The 18,583-nt window shown below is 32.6% G+C and overlaps 1 protein-coding gene across 1 annotated transcript; it reads left to right on the top strand.

Annotated features, from left to right (window-relative positions):
• The first annotated feature begins 13,859 nt into the window (after positions 1 to 13,859).
• On the top strand, positions 13,860 to 15,554 carry LOC139504016 (E3 ubiquitin-protein ligase TRIM71-like). The gene has a single exon (XM_071294069.1). The coding sequence runs from the start codon at positions 13,860 to 13,862 to the stop codon at positions 15,552 to 15,554; it is 1,695 nt and encodes a 564-aa protein (XP_071150170.1).
• The last annotated feature ends 3,029 nt before the right edge of the window (positions 15,555 to 18,583 follow it).

Genomic DNA, 18,583 nt, shown 5'->3' with positions numbered 1-18,583 from the left:
AGCCTTACTCTCCTTTCTCCCTGTCTCCCTTACCCCTGTCCTCCCCCTCATATATATGTTTTGGTATTCAGGTCGTCCATACATTGAAAAAAGGAATTTCGGTTAAAAAAAGTTAGGGATATAATAATACGAGATCTCAATATAACAGTTTCATTTTCTCGAGATAACGTTATATTTTTTTTTATCGAGATCTCGATATATTAAACCGAGATAACGATTTAATAATCCGAGATCTCGATATAACAGTTTCGTTTTCTCGAGATAACGATATATTAAACCGAGATAACAATATAATAATCCGAGATCTCGATTTGATAAATCGAGATAACGATTAAAAATCCGAGATAACGATTTTTAAAATTATCCGAGATCTCGATATAAAAATCCGAGATCTCGATGTAATAAATCGAGATATCGATATGATAAATCGAGATAACGATTTAATAATCCGAGATCTCGATATAACAATTTCGTTTTATCGAGATAACGATATATTTTTTTATTGAGATCTCGGTAAAACGGTAATGTTTTATCGTGATCTCGAATTAAAAAAAATATTTTCTTATGTTTTGTGTGTCCCCTTACGGCTTCCGTTACCAAGGCCCTCAAATATGTTGCAAAATAACTAGATTAATCTGAACGTTTGGTCACTCTCCTGTGAAACGTGTATTCAAGATGGTTTACAGTGGCAGATCCAGAAATATTCAGAAGTGGGGCCCACTGACTGACCTAAGAGGGGGTCCGCTCTATTCACGCTTCATCGATTTCCTATGTAAGCAACCAATTTTTTTCCCAAAAAACGGAGCCCCTGCCCCCCCCCCCTTAATCCGCCTCTTACCTCTCTCTAGTTTTCCGTGTTGCAGATTTTGAGGCTTCATATGCAAATTTCTGGATAAAAAAACTACTTTAGACGACTTCCCTCTGCATCATTTATATAGAATTGAATTCCTTTTATTGAATTTAAACAAATACAGCTTCATACTTAAAATTAATTGGTTTGAAAACTAGTTTTTATCAAAATATAAAGTGTCTTATATGACTAAAAAACAGGCAAAATGAAGTACTTTTAGTTTTTAAAACTGTTATCATAATATAGCAGATGTGTTGGAATTAAAAAGTATCAGATAAAGACAGATTTACATGATTCATATGAAAATCTATTCGTTTGTTATTGGAAGCCTCTACCCCTTGAGATGCAAAATCTGACACCCCAATCGACACTTTATATTTTGATGAAAAACTAGTTTTAAAAACCATTAATTTTAAGTATGAAGCTGGTATTTGGTTAAATTCAATAAAAGGAATTCAATTCTATATAAATGATGCAGAGGGAAGTCGTCTAAAGTAGTTTTTTATCCTGAAATTTGCATATGAAGCATCAAAATCTGCAACACGGAAAACTAGGGAGAGGTGTTTGAGAAAAAAAGAGAACTGAAAACGACTGATTGTACTTGTAGGAAATAGATTGTGTTCAGTTCTTTCCGTGCAGTACATTATATGGTACTAATAATTCTAAATAAAGGAATATTGATACTTGAACTTACTTTGACAGTTTTTCTTTGCCTCGAAATTGCCACCCCGTGTCAAGCATAGCCGACACCCCGCATGTGGCGTTCTACACGGTGTATATTTGGCAAAACCTTTAGGAATTTTTTGTCCTCAATGCTCTTCATCTTCGTACTCTATTTGGCCTTTTAAACATTTTTTTGATTCGAGCGTCACTGATGAATCCTTTCATGATAAATGAAACGCGCGTCTGGCGTAAATATAAAACTTTAATCCTGGTATCTATGATGAGTTATGATGGTGAAATATTCAGTAAGAAACTCGTATCATTAAAATATTTATTTCCAGGAAACTGTGACACAATACTGATCAATACGTACTACTTCAGCAAGTTATGATCAGTGATGTTGGTCAGTTTTCAACATTCACATGATCAATGTGTATGTATGCTTTTTGCATTACTTGATATCTTGAGTTTATGATTTTTTATCTTTTTCTATACCAAAAAACTTGAACTTTTCTGTGGGACATTTTCTGTGTAAAAATCATCACTGATAAACAAGATTTTGTAACTACTACTAGTAATCCATTAATTTTTTGTGGACCCTGATATCAAATGTGTGTTATCGTGACAGTCAAACCTGGTATAAAGGTCACCTCCATTGACAAAAAACGCGGTCTTAGGGTCAGGCCACTGATCGAGTCACCCTCTTGTTACCCGTTGTAGCAATAAATATGCATTTCAAACCTCAATTCAAAGTTCACCTCTCTTATACGGTCTGTTTTCGCTCGTCTCGAAGGTGACATTATATAAAGATTTGTCTAAGACAAACAGTATGACATAGTTGATATATGATTTGTTTAGGAAACATTTATACTCCAAATGAATGTTGTTATCAAAGGTACCAGGCTTAAAATTTGATACGCCAGACGCATTTTTCAACTCACAAGTGACGATCAGATCAAAATAGTTAGAAAGCCAAACCAGTATAAAGTGGAAGCAAGGGAACGAAGGACTTAAAATTACAAAAAGTTGTACCAAATACAGCTAAGGTAATCTATTCCTAGAATATTAAGAAAATCCTCTATATTCGAATAATTCATACTTTTGCAAACAGCATTTATAAAAATGACCATATAGTTGATATTTATGTCAACACCTAAGTGCTGAATACTGGGCGTGGACGAAACTTCCACCATCAGTGGTATCCACCCAGTGGTGTACATAATTATCTATTTCAGTCTATTTCGATGACCTAAAGTTGTAGATTTCGGTGTCATTTGGTCTCCTGTGGAGAGTTGTCTTATTGGCAATCATACCACATCTTCTTATTTTTATATCAAATTATGACGGTACACACTTTAAATTAAAAACACATTTATTATAGTGAAATGCAATTATAAACTAACAGTTAAATATCTGTACATGTATGTGCACACTGCTGATTGCTGAAGAAGTTTAAAAGTAGAACTATTACTGTTTAATAAGTCATAAGTATTTTTTAATCTCTCTAAATTAAAAATTCCCCTTTCCGTTTGAAGATTTACTTCTTCTTTGATGTGTATCGGAAGATATGCGTAATACTAGTATGTTATTTAGAAATTTCTTCAACTTGCCCTTCGAGAAGACAGAATGAATAAAACATAAACCAGGGGCGGATGCAGGAATTTTCGAAAGGGGGGGTGCTAACCCAGGGCACCCAGGGCAAAGGGGGGGGTGCAAAACATATGTCCCTATACAAATGCATTGATCGGCAAAAATAAAGGGGGGTGCGCACCCCCGGAACCCCCCCCCCCCCCTGGATCCGCCACTGTAAACATTTCTTAGTTACGTTCAAAAAGTAACAAGTCACATGCATGTATACAAGTTTAAAAGTAGAAGTAAAAGTATTACTATTTAATAAGTCATATATTTAGTAATTCTTAATCTCTCTTGATTAAAAATTCCCTTTTCCTTTTGAAGACTTACCTCTGCTTTATATGTATCGGAATATAACTATGTTATTTAGAAAGGACAAGGTGCCCTATTTTCTCAGTTTTCAAAATTTTGGTTTGAAAAGCTACGTATTACGTTAAAATATTCCCTTAGGTTTGAAGTTTGTTTGTATGAACTTCAAAACCATTAATTTCAGAAAATGGGTGAGGTGAGGGGGGTTAAAGGGCATCAAAAACGCCAAAAGAAGGAAAAATTACGATTTTTGGCCATTGTTTCTTAAAATTTAATTGTGTGCGCCAACGTGACCTGGAGAAAATTATGGCGATTTAGACAGCAAAAGCAGTTCTTCCTGGGTCACCTTGGTGCAGCCACTAAAAATTCGTTGTACGGAACACCTGGAAATTAAATAATGATTACAAAATTTGAATAACAGAAAGATTACCCCCCTCACCTCACCCAATTGCTAAAATTAAAGGTTTTGAAGTTCATAAAAAAGAACCTTCAAACCTCCGGGAATATTTTAACATAATAAGTAGCTTTCTTAAACAGAATTTGAAAAATGAAAAAATAGGGTGGTGGGGGGGGGGGGGGGTAAAAAACGAGCCTTATCGTACCTTGTCCTTTCTTCAACTTGCCCGTGGAGAAAATAGAATAAATAAAACACAGACTGTTCTTAGTTACGTTCCAAAAGTAACAAGTATAGGATGCATGTATATACAGGTACACATCACGCAAAACAAACGAAAATAACCTCAGCACTATAAGTTCCATAGTACCTAGTTACAGTTTGCCATAGCAGTGCGAGGTTTGTATAGCCACAAAACCAGGTTTAATCCACCATTTTGTTCTTAAAATGTACTGTACCAAGTCAGGAAAATGGTTGTTGTTATATAATTATAGTTCGTGTATGTTGCATTGCCGTTTGTTTTTCTTGAACTTCAGTGTTTCTGTTGTTTCGTTGTTTTCCTCTTGGGGGGACGACCATTTGGTATTTGGGGGGGGGAGGTTTGTACTGTGGTTATTTGAAAATAATAATTTGACTTGTATTGAATGTATTGAAAATACATAAGATTCTCCATGAAACTCTTCTTTTTAAAAAACAAATAATCGGGAAACACTTCCCAAATCTTTTAATTTTAAAAGAATAAATATAATTTATATATACTTGAAAATGGGTTTCATTTAACTTGAGGCAAGGATTTGTATAGTAAGACTTACTATACAAATCCTTGCTTGAGGTATATTGTCTCAGGAACACTTACCTCACTTTTATTAAAGAGCCGTAATTACATTGAGGCAGTTGCCTCATGTAGGAAATTTTAAATTGTTTTCACGGAGAGTGTCTTGCAAGAAGCAAATTCTGTTCTCTTTTTTTTGGGGGTCCATGTTTCTTATTTATTTTTGCAGGATAGAAAGTCACAGAACAAAAAGTCACAGACAAAAAGTCTCGGACAAAAAGTCACAATTCAGTTTTGAGATAATTTTTCTTTAAACAAGAAAACACTAATTGGAAAACTAAATTATTAATGAAACAACTTTGTAATTTAAATTTATTCAATAAATATCAATCATGGTCAAATAATTGTTATGAAAACAAAATGTCAAAGTGACTTGGTACTTAAATGGCTTCATAGTGCCAAGAAATACATGGGCAGTAGGGCGAATTGCATTTGCGCCAATTTTTAAAAATAATAATCTTTCTTTTGCGTCACAAGGTAATATTTCATTTGCGTCAAAAAAATAAAAACTTCTTTTGCGCCATTTTACAGATAATACAGGTAACTAAGATATAACGGAAAAGTTAAATAACCATTGTTCTAAAATGTTTATTTCTACAGTATAACGCATTCCCCCTAGATAATAGTTCGACGATGGGTGGAAGAAAAATCGGACTATTTACATGTATGCACATTAGAGGCAAATTTCAAGACTTGAATACATCAGAACCGTCGTTTATAAGGTTTACTCCAGTTTATAGTGCTTTCTTTTACGAATATTTGTAAGTTTTATGATCAAGATTATTTATAACAGAACTGTGTTTCATCGAGGTTTTAACATTAGTTCCGAGGAATATGTTTAATGATGCAAACCAAAACTGCCTTTATTTTAAAAAAAGTTTGTTTTTTTAAACTATTTTTATACTATTTACCATCATTTACCTGTAATATTGGCGCAAATGAAAGTTTTTATTTTTGGCAAAAATGAAATATGGTATGTGGCGCAAATGAAAGATTTTTTGGTGCAAATTATATTAAAATCAAACAGCTACAGCTAGGTCATCATATGGAATTAAACTCATAGCAAAAAAGCCACACCGGTGTTATATAGCCATTCTTCCCCCGTGCCAGTTTTTCCCCCGGGGGAAAGACTGGCATGATAAGATATATGTTCCAGACCATATGAGTATTTGGAGCGTACGGTCCGGACCGTATACGTATACTCGTATGGTCCGACCATACGCGTACGGTCGGACCGTATGAGTATACGCGTACGGTCCAGCTGATCATACGTTTTGGGATCATGTGGGTTAAATTTAAACAAACATTTATCAAAATCTTTATTTTTAGTTATACAAATTGTTATTATTACAAAATAGATGGCCGATGATAAAGTGAATAAGCGAACAATTGAAATTAAATATTTGCTTAATTGTATATCCGTGAATTCTATTTTGTTACTCTGGCCGAAGGTGACACTTGCTTCTAATAAGAACGTCGTATTTTTTACATTTACATGTTTTGTTAATGCATGTCCTTTGCGTATGCATTTCTTTTGTAAAGTTCATAAATATTCTAAAACAATTGTCCTCCCACATTATGTTTACTTCCGATAACTTCAATTTCAATGAGCATACTGAGCTGCAATTAATGAATTACCGGCCAGCAAAATACAGGAGATTAACAGATTAAATAAGCGTGATCTTTTTAAATAGTTAAAATATTAAGTTTTTATGTGAAATGCTGTTGAACTTTTTATATTAATTGGAGATATAAGTCATGTTGATCTGTTATATACATTTGTATCTAATAAGCTTGACCAACTTCTTAATATCATTCAGACCGTACGCGTACGGTCCGACCGTATGCGTATTTTGAAAAAGTACGCATACGGTCCAGACCGTACGCGTACGGTCCAAATACTCATACGGTCTGGAACATCTATATTAACAAAATTGCGTAGCGCCACACTTAGATTAAAAGTTGAAGTTGGTCGTTATCTGAATACTCAAAGAGAAAATAGAATTTGTATATGTTGCAATATGAATGTTTTGGAGGACGAATATCATTTTGTTTTATCATGGACAATGTATGATAGATCTGTGCGTATAGCATTTTATATTTATTCTACTGTTCTTGGCCAAATCGGCACATAATTTATTCTAAATCTCTGACAGTAAAACTTTGCAATTATTAAATGCAGCTTGGAAAATTAGATCACATATGATTGTCATAATATTATTGTATACTCTGTAACTTCTGTTCTCTGCTGTCTTATGTTTGTCATATATTGTATATTTTCGTTTGCCATAGCATGTATATGCTTCTTGAAAATAAAGTGTTCATTAATCTGACTGCAGTAATTACGATGCCGATCTGATAAATCAATAAACTGACAATGCCCCCAGTTTATCAAATCTCGTATCTAATTAGTCGATAACGCAAGATCACGATCGATCTTGCACATGCGCATTGTTTCCCTGAACTAGAGTATTGCCGCAAAAGCAAAGCACCGGAAATATATCATTTGCATGATTAAAATTTAATAAATATTTATTTATCAAGGCTTATGAACAATTTTCTAAGCTTTATTTATGAAAATATGTAATAAAAAGAAAATATTTCAAGATATTTCTCTTATATATTCAAGGAATTGTCAACAAATTATTTGTGACTTTTTGTCCTATCAAATTTGTGCCTTTTTGTCCTATCAAATTTTTGACTTTTTGTCCTATCAAATTTGTGACTTTTTGTCCTATCAAATTTGTGACTTTATGTCCTGCGACTTTTTGCCCTGTGACTTTCTGTCCGTTTACCTATTTATCATACACTGTCACCATTATTTATTTTGAACGGAAAGATGCATATGTACTTACAACGAACTTTGCCCCTCTTGTCAGCTTCGTTTTGAGATATAACTGTAATATACCTGTGTTAAATTCACGTATTGAGGAATTAAGCGATTTTCCATTAAAATAGATGTGAGAGCATAGGTATGGAAGTTTTATATTTTGACAAAGGTCGTATGTCATGCATGGTTGCTTGGTCCGTCGATGTGTGCAAGTTCATTACATAAGAAAGTAAGTTTGTTATCGGGGATTTTGGAATTTCTCTTTTTTCCTCCTACACATATTTCAATGAAATTGTCCTTAAAAACTCTACTAGAATCTGACAATAAGGATGCTTTCAAACAAAATGAATTGATTCTAAATATTTGAAAGTATATTCACGTTAAAAAACTAATTATCATGCACAACAGTAATTTAATGTTCATATTCTTCAAATTTGAATTCCTGCTTGCGTTGCAAAATTTACAACTATTTACACCACTGGGTCGAAGCCACTGCTGGCGGACGTTTCGTCCCCGAAAGTATCACCAGCCCAGTAGTCAGCATTTCGTGGATATCAATTATATGGTCATTTTTATAAATTTCCTGTTACAAAACTTTGATTTTTTTCGAAAAACTAAGGATTTTCTTCTCCGAGGTATATATTACCTTAGCCGTATTTGGCACAACTTTTTTGAATTTCGGGTCCTCAATGCTCTTCAACTTTATACTTGTTTGGCTTTATAACTATTTTGATCTGAGCCTCACTGATGAGTCTTATGTAGACTTACTGCAAGTCTGGCGTATTAAGGTAGCACAATACAAAGATTTTATAACTCCAACTCCCAAGTTTTAAAATGCTGTAACTTTCTTAATAAAGCTTGAAAACTTATAAATGTGGTAGTTTTGGATAGCTAACAGATTACTCTTTCAAATAAATGTAATGTTAGTATTATGCAACAATTATGTAACCAATTATAATGTTAACTGTGTCTAAAATATTTTTCACAAAATTTCCACTTTCAAATGAAATTGGCTTCTGCATGTTGTTCCTATGGCCATTATCTACAAAAGGGTGTCCCAGATTTCAGATAGGATGTATAGCACAAATTTTACACCTAATTAAACATTATCTTCTTTTATGTGGTTAGGATGTTTACACTAATTAGAAATTTATGAGAGAATGGAATACCATAGAGACAATCTGAGACACCCTTTTGAAGCCCAAAATGTGTTGATTAAGATTTCGTTAAAATTTTCTGTATAGTTAAAGAGATGATAGAGCTAAATTCATTCAAGTGAACCTACCCAGATTATGCCACTAATTACATAATAATTAATTACATAATGATTGCATAATAAAAATATTGCATTCATCTAAAAGATTAATCTTTTATCTATCTATATATACCTCTTTTATTATTTTCTATGCATTCATAAGAAAGTTACAGCATTTCAAAGGTTAGTGATTGGAAGTAAAAAAATCTTTGTATTGTGCTACCTTTAATTATAAGCCTGGTACATTTAATAACTACTTTACTCTTTATAAATTCAAATGTGACGTAATTTTTAATGCCTTTTCACCTTCGTATGTGACGTTATTTTCACAATTTATTGCGTTGAGGCCTGGACTGAGTTTGGTGTGTCTATTCTGTGTTGGTCTTTGCATTATGTATTCGTGTTTGTTTTCTGTAATGAGTTAATACTTCAGTTTCATTATGTATATCTGTTATATTCATTTGAAAAAATTTACTGTTTGCCAAAGCATTAATTGTTCTAAATAATAAGGATGTTCTTATCCCAAGCATAAAAACATAGCCGTATATGACACAGCTTTTTTCAACTTTTGATCTTCAGTGCTGTACAACTTTTACGAACTTTTTTTCGCTTTCGATCTTTTATATCTGGGCGTCACTGGTGAGTCTTGTGTGGACGAGTCGCGTTTTTGACGTATTGAATTTTAAACCTGATGCTTTTTGTTATTCATTAATCATGTGTTTCTTTGTCTAATACGTTCTCCTATTTATTTGTATTGTAGTCCTGTAATATTATGTTGTCATTTCAATGTTATATTTAACATTGCCATTAAAGTGCGAGGTTTGGCATGCCACAAAACCAGGTTCAACCCACCATTTTTTCCTTTAAAATGTCCTGTACCAAGTCAGGAATATGGCCATTGTTATATTATTGTTCGTTTCTGTGTGTGTTACATTTAACGTTGCGTCGTTTGTTTTCTCTTATTTTTGAGTGTAATTTTACATTGCGATAAGACGTGTCACGGTACTTGTCTATCCCAAATTCATGTATTTGGTTTTGATGTTATATTTGTTATTCTCGTGGGATTTTGTCTGATGCTTGGTCCGTTTCTGTGTGTGTTACATTTTAGTGTTGTGTCGTTGTTCTCCTCTAATATTTAATGCGTTTCCCTCGGTCTTAGTTTGTTACCCCGATTTTGTTTTTTTGTCCATGGATTTATGAATTGTGAACAGTGGTATAATACTGTTGCCTTTATTTACTCAAAATATCAAAGGGGGTTTGTTTTTAAATTGAGAAAGTGCATCATTGATGCACATAAAGGTGGAAAAGACTGCCACAATGGCTTGAAACCAGGTTCTATTATTTTTTTTGTGTAATTTTTAAAATAATTAATTTAGAGATATAACTGATGAACCGCTAAAGTGAAAATCCTCAATGTTAAACACGATTTTTGTCATCAGTTACAACATTTTTAAATAAGCAAAAATGGTCGAAAGTATATAACATAAAGTACTAGTTTCAAATCAATCAAGGACCACAATTCACAAACAGCAAAAATAAAAATCCTCCATATTAAAATTGATGCACACTAAAACAGTCCTTATCACCAGTAACAATATATAAAAATTGGAACGCATTGGTTGAACAATTCATTTGTTATTGCAAGGAAACAACCGGAGCGTTTTTAAATTCTATATCAAAATATGTTTGCGAGGTTAAATTTGGAATTTTTTCTTGTCTACATTCGATCTGCATCAAAAATCAAATCCATGCACGGAAATATCGATCTGCTCTCTGTGCAATAAGTTAACAATAAGTAAAAAAATCACTTTTCGCAAATATTTCACACCACAGTCCTTTGTACATGCTGTAAACGTATGAGGTAATATATGCTCTTTAACTTTGTACTTGTTTGGCTTTATAACAATTTTTATCTGAGCATCACTGATGAGTCTTATGTAGACGAAACGCGCGTCTGGCGTATTAAATTATAATCCTGGTACCTTTGATAACTATTTACACCACTGAGTCGATGCCACTACTGGTGGGCGTTTTGTTCCGAGGGTATCACCAGCCCAGAAGTCAGCACTTCGGTGTTGACATGAATACCAATTATATGGTCATTTTTATAATTTTCCTGTTTCAAAATTTCAAAATTTTCGAAAAACTAAGGATTTTTTTTTATCACAGGAATAGATGACCTGAGCTGTATTTGCCACAATTTTTTGGAATTTTGGTTTCCCAATGCTCTTCAACTTTGTACTTGTTTGACTTTATAACAATTTTGATCTGATTGTCACTGATGAGTCGTATGTACACGAAACGCGCGTCTGGCGTATTAAATTATAACCATGGTACCATTGATAACTATAGACAACTCTAACACTCAAGACCTTTAAAATCTTATACATGTCAGTGGTTAACTGGAACAGGTATGATCAATTTTTAGATATAAATGTCATTTAAATATTTACTGATTGCATGGTAATTACAAGGTATGTTTTGGTGTCACCATTTTTCTTGATTTTTGTTTTGTTTTGAATATATATGATCAATTAAATGAGATAACGGTGACAAATATCAACGAAAGAGCAACCAAATCAGAAACAAAATCGCAACTAATAGAGGACAACAACAGACAGATACAAGTGTCTTCACGCGTATTTTTGTAATTTTTATTGATTAACGGTAATAGTCCAGTCAAACTAAATTGAAACCTCAAACTAATTGCAACAGAAAATGTTTTAACTCTAATCTATAGCATTATGCCCTAAATATACATAGAAAAAAGGCCCAAGAAATCTAACTTGAGGAAAATTCAAAACCGGCATTTTTAATTTCCTATGGAAATTAACATTGGAAGGGGAGATAATTCTGCAAAAGAAATTAGTCCTTTTTTGTCAGTTTTTTGTTGTTTTTCTTTAAATTTATGTTAAGTATGCTACTTTGATGTGGTTATAAGTTTGTATTTGACTATATTATATAATCTTCTGCTCATTAAATGTACAAAAACGAAGTGTTATCGGTTTTTTTATTTTTTGTGTGTGCATTTTTCATTAAAGAAATTGCAAATTTGTGGCTCTGTGACCATTTTGAAAAAAATATGTGAAAATTTGGTATTGTTTATATCTGTATATTATATTTGTTCAGGATCTACTTGTATAAAGAAACTTTAAACCACAAAAAGAAGAGTATATGCTTAATTACTTTTTTATTAAATATGAGATTCTTAACCTTGACATGTTGAAAAATTCAATAAATGGTCAACTAGTGAATTAAGAAATCTAGATTGAAGCTTGTTAAAAGATATGAAAACACCCAAAGAGTTGTTTGTTTTACTCTAAAAGACGGCTAATGTATCAAGAATCAATACATTCTGCTGAATGAATTGTTTTGATTTGTCTGCCTTTTTTGCAGAGTTACATTGTATCTCTCTTTTTCAATGCAAATCTCCATAGGATTTTAAATTGTGATTTTTTAGTCTTCCCCAAGTAAGATTTTATGGGACTTTTTTCTGTGTATGTTTGGGGTATTAAAACTTAAAAATCTTCTGTTGCAATTACTTTAAGGTTTGGGTCAAATTTATGCTAGATTGACTGGACTATTAATTTAAATAGCATAAGGTTCATCATAACAAATGGACAAATATGGCCGTATGTACACCTCAAAAACTACTATTGGAACCCACTACCAAACAATTGGACCACAGCTCTTCTTCTGATATTTTTATAAGCACACCTGGCGTAACTCAATAATGCTGTCTGAAAAGAGGGGCGAACGATACCAGAGGAACATTCAAACTCATATATCGAAAATAAACTGACAACGCCATGGCTGAACATGAGAAAAACAAACAGACAAATAATAGTACACAAGAAACAACATAGAAAACTAAAGACTGAGCAACACAAATCCCACCAAAATAGACATAAGTAATTTACATTGACTGTATAAAGTACAGAAACTGGAGACATGAGAGACTAACAGTGACTCTTGCAAGTATAACATGAACATCTAAACTGATTCTCTTGACCGACACGTTGAACAGCGAGGTATTGCTCACAAATGATATCCTTCATATGTAATGCCTCAGAGCATTTAAAAAATACACGTTCATAAGAAATAATGACGAACATTTGATACATAACAATCATGTTGAGGGATATCTTAGAGCATGATTTTCATAATAAAATCACAGTCTCTTCACGAAACTTGGGCCCCTGTGGTTGTAGTCAGCGCTGTAAAACATAGATATGTCTCACCAGTATTTTATTTTGGTAGTTAATGCAAATGTTGAAATCAAATGGCAATACTTAACACGCAAACTGTGCAAAACATGAAGTCAATAAACCTTTATTTAAGGTACAGGGTAAAATAACTAGGAAATTTGATATGCCAATTCTTAGACAACTGCATACATAAAATCATTGACTAACTTCAAACTGATCTTATCCAAAACATTAATCGACAAATATGCATAAGTTTCAAAGTCAATGACTAAGAGTGAATGGTCAGAAAGTCATCATGTATTAGAGATGTGTCAATTCTTATACAAATACATACCAAATAGCATTTACTAACCATACAGTTTTTATATTAAACTCACCTAATAACAGCCTTGACATATAAACTGTCTAAAAGTTAAAAAAATCAATAGACCATGACCTAGAAGTCATAGCATCATCCGGAAATATTACAAGCCTTAATTTATACCGTAGTGAATTCGTCGAGGCTATATAACACCATTAATTCGGTTCAAAATAATTAGTCCCTGAGGGTATTACCAGCTTGGCAGTGAATTATTAGTATGAAAACATGGATATAGTATTATTGAAATTTGCTCTGAAACATATTTAGAAGTACAGCTTGATATATCCCGTAAGGATATCTCTAGTTCAAAATTCATGTTTAGTTATACTTTCTTCTGTTTAATAAGCTCTTTTTAAGTTTTACTGATATTTTGGCCTTTTTGTTTCAACATTTTCTGATTCGAGCGTCACTGATGAGTCTTTTGTAGATGAAATGTGCGTCTGGCGTAAATATAAACGTTTATGTAGATCAAATATAAGAATTTTGTGACGCAAGCTTGATAAACGTTTTTATTTGTTTTAGGTCATGGCATCCAATAAACCTGTACCATGTGGACCTTGTCACAAACAAAAAGTAAACAATAAAGCTGTAATCTGGTGTTATACATGTGATGAAGGATTATGCTCAAAATGTTTGAACCATCACAAAAGATCTAAAGGAACACATACGCATCAGACAATTGATATAAAAAAACATAACCGATCCATCCAAGCTATCAAAACAGAATGTGACAAACATCAGCAACAGCTGAAGCTGTACTGTCCAAGTCATTTAATTCCTTGCTGTGATAAATGTGTGTCCACTAGTCATTCAAAATGCATAGAAATACAAAGTTTATCAAGTGTAGTGGGGACAACCAATATTGAAAAGTCGAAGGAAGCTGCAGAGACAGACATTAGTTCTATCTTGCTTTTTTTTGACAAATTAGTGAACACCAAATCAACAAATATCAAAACAGGAGAACAAACATATTTAGGTATAAAGAAATATATTAAAGAGATTAGAAAGGAAATAAACAAACATTTAGATCATCTAGAGAACAAGTTATGTCAAGAAACAGATACCATTTGGAATCAGGAAAAATTAAAAGCAACTCATTTCATTTCTGAAATTGAAGGGAAATGGAAAAACTTAAAAGAGATGAAAAACAATTTGCATAGCATCACAGAACATAATACCTCGAAACTTCAATCATTTTTATGTGTACATCGGATTGAACAACAAGTACACCAATTTCAAATGTATGCTGATAATCTGCAAAAAGATAAAAGGACCAAAGAATTTGACATCAGAATGAAACAAAATGGTGAGATAGAAATTATACTAAGTAAATTAGAATCGATAACGTCCTTAGGAGAGGTTATGGTTGTAAAGACAGAAATAGATTTAAATAGAGAAACATCAGTTAAGAGGAAAGCACAAGTAAAATCAATAGAACATTCCAACATACACAACTTGACAATGAATATTGAGACTAAGATAAAGACCAACGTCGGTAAATGGATAAGCGGCATTATGTGTTTGATAGATGAAAGAGTAATTGTAGTGAAAGATGCTGGTAAAGTTATCCTTCTTACTGCCGATGGAAAAAATGAAAAACTTTTACCAATACCTGACGGATCTCGGAGTGTTACACAGATCAATCAGAATACTATTGCCCTGAGTTCTCCTGTTGATAAAACAATTAAGATCTTCAATATGGAGAAGGAAAAACTAACCAAAGTTATCAAACTAGACAAAGTATGCCATGGTTTATCATTCTTCAATGGTACTCTGGCTGTAGGGATGATTGGGCATGAGGGTGGTGAAATTCATATAATAGACCTGGATGGAAAAACACTGAAGTCAATGCAAGTTCAGTGTGAATCAGATTTCTTTAACGTTGTCTATCATAATGAACGAATAACCTATAGTGACGCTAGTGGCAAAACAATTACATGTATTGATGAATCGGGTAAACAGATCTGGCAATATAAGCAGGATTTATTTAGACCGGCAGGACTTTGTGCAGATGCTTATGGGAACATCATTGTAGCAGACGTTGAATCTGATAGAATAATAGTTATATCAAAAGATGGACAGAATAGTAAAATACTGATTAGGAAAGAGGATGGACTCAAGACTCCAACATGTATTTATTTAAAGCATAATGAGTCATCGGGATATATTTGTGATATCCTTGGTACATACCTGGCAAAGTTTAATTTTTCTTATGATTAAAAGACATATTTTTATATAAATAAGGCCGTTAGTTTTCTCGTTTGAATTGTTTTACATTGGTATTATTTGTGATTACACTGGCACATACTTGGCAAAAATTAAGTTATCCTATGGATAATATGCATATTCAATAATCTTAATATATTACCTGCTTACGAAAGGGATAAACATACACGCTAGTAACAAGTGGAGATATTTGAAAGTAAGAGGAAATATAGTTCCTTTTTATTTTGTAGAATTGAAGTACTTTTTGTGAACTTATAGCAATTTTATGTGATTTAAAGTATTGAAAATTGTATAAAATATATGTTTGGTAGTTGATATCATAATTGATTATTGAAGAAATTGGATACATACAATTGTTTGGAAAGTGACATACATTCAGGAATAACTGACTGACACCAGAGTCCAAGGTTTGTGGGAGGGTTGGAGCCTTCAAATATGTTTATCCCTTCACATTCTGTATGTGCCAGTCTCAAGTCAGGATCCTATAATTGAGCGATTGTTGTTGATTTTATATTTGCTTGTCGTGAATTGTATTGTCATAGATATTACGGTTAGTTTCCACATTTACATTGTTCATATTTTTCATCTTGGGTCCTTTTAAAGCCGACTGTACGGTTTTGGGTTTTCTCATTTTATAAGGCCGTACAGTTGCCTTTAATTGCTTAGATTTACTTCATTTAAACTTTGATGGATAATTACCTTAATGGTAATCATACTACATCTTCCGTTTTGGATACGTTTGTTTATCACCTTCAGCTTCATTCACTGATGTAAAATCAGATAAATTTGATCCATGACTTAGCAGATGAATGAAAAAAGTATGTACATATTACTTGAATGAGTTGTTATTAAAACCTTCATTAAGAAAATTAACGTTTCGAAGTGAGTAGTATAAACCGTATTAGCGCTCTTGTTTAAAATAAAGTTTTAAACTTCGACATTTACGTTTAACAATGTGCCAAGAATAGAACTGTTTTGGTTATAAAATCCTTGATTATACTTAGAGCCCTTCTATAAGACAGGAAGCATCATATAAACTTTCTGAAGACAAATTCTAACTTGTCAATGTTTTTGATTGAAACATAAAAATAATTGACACTTTGAAATCCATAGAAAGTGGGCTTTATTGCATTTGTAATATAATTTTACAGTATCTATATAGGTTGCACTTTGTGTATAAGACACGGACCGATAACGGTCTCCGAATTTGAATATATTGTTTCAAAGACATATTTAAGAACTACAAAACACTACATTTATACGTCATTTCACAGATATTTTCGACAGTGTATGGTTTCAGAGGAGTTACAGCTCAATGACATAAGTCTCTCCCTTTAGTAGTATAAAAGTTCCGAAATATGGAGACAACAGGAAAGATACTGTCAGGACGAAAAAAACAATCTACAAAGGTTAGAGATAAAAATGATAGATAAAGGAAAGTTTAAGATAATAAAGAGTTATCCAACTTTAAATGTGGTATTGTTTGAGGACAATTTAATTCATTTGTAAATTGTTTCAATTGATGGACACAACATGATGTGAAAGACTAGTTTGGTATTAGTGTACTTTTTTTACCCTAAGTGCTTACACTATTATTGGTGAGACATGTGGTAGGGACAGACATGGTTATGTCTGGGTCAACATTTTGACCACATGACATAACGCACTTTTATTGGTTGTTCTTCACCATGTACATTAAGTACTGTTAATACTGGTTTTTTTTTGTGTATTTGAAATATTAAAAAAAACATTAAAATTTGTATTCAGGTCATGCAGGGGCCAGATGAAGGACGCCTCCGGGTGCGGGAATTTCTCGCTACATTGAAGACCTGTTGGTGACCTTCTGCTGTTGTTTTTTTCAATGGTCGGGTTGTTGTCTCTTTGGCACATTCCCCATTTCCATTCTTAATTTAATCTTGTATAAAGAATGAATCCTTTTTTATGTTGAAGATTAACAAAATACATATTTTTCACTTATGATGTTATCTTCACTACTTCAACAAGTTAGATCAGTTAGTTTTCAAAATTTCCAATGTCAATTGTTTTCTTTCTATACAAACAAATTTCATCTGTTTTGATGGACCATATTTGTTGAAAAATAATAATAATACTGTGTTTTTATATATATTTTCTCGGCTTCAGCAAACTGTGTTTTCTATGTTTCATATAAAATAAAATTGAGAATGGAAATGGGGAATGTGTCAAAGAGACAACAACCCGACCATAGAGCAGACAATAGCCGAAAAACACATTTGAATGAGAAAAAAACATTGAGAGATGCAGAATTGTTTAAATTTTATTCATTTATTTAGTGGTTGTTATTTTCTTCAGATTTGTATTCTTAATTAATTAAAATCGTTCCAGGCATGATTCTGCAATAGTGTATTGAAATTTTATTATATATGAATAATGATGAAGATAATTAGTTATCAAAGATACCTGGCTTATAACTTGATACGCCAAACGCGCGTTTCGTCTACATAGACTCGTCAGTGACGCTTAAATCGAAATATTTAAAAAGGCCAAAAACAAGTACAAATTGAAGACCGTTGTGTAAACTTTGCTCCATAATGAAGCTTACTAATACTTTTTAAGTCCTGATTTGTAAAAAACAAATACACTGTGGCTGATTTATGTGAACACTCCCGACTTTAGACTTTTCCAAACGTATCATTCTCATAACCTTTCTTCCCTCTGATGGTATGATAATTAGAACAATCAGTTTGAAGACAAAGGCATGATAGTATTTAATTTAACATACAACAGGAAGATAATAAATAAAATAGTATTTAAACAAAGGTATTTTTGAATGCCAAATCAAGTTATAGATATATTGTTAATTAGTTTGACCTTACATTTGAGTAGATATTTTTGAAACATTTCTTCACCACAGTTATATTTACAGTGCTAATTATATTAATGAACGTAAGATAATGTGTTAGTCCAGGGCAATTTGATTGCTTCGTAAACTTGGAGTCAACTGCGTTGAAGACAAAGAGAGTCGACTGAACATCATCTACTCA

Source organism: Mytilus edulis, chromosome 14 (genome assembly GCF_963676685.1).
Source record: "Mytilus edulis chromosome 14, xbMytEdul2.2, whole genome shotgun sequence".
NCBI lineage: Eukaryota > Metazoa > Mollusca > Bivalvia > Mytilida > Mytilidae > Mytilus > Mytilus edulis.
The sequence above is the reverse complement of the archived record's forward strand: the minus strand, read 5'-3'. Positions and strand labels throughout refer to the sequence as shown.

What these genes read in the sequence shown, in the direction of transcription:
- LOC139504016 (XM_071294069.1), top strand. Translation starts at nt 13,860, where the DNA reads ATGGCATCCAATAAACCTGTACCATGTGGACCTTGTCACAAACAAAAA.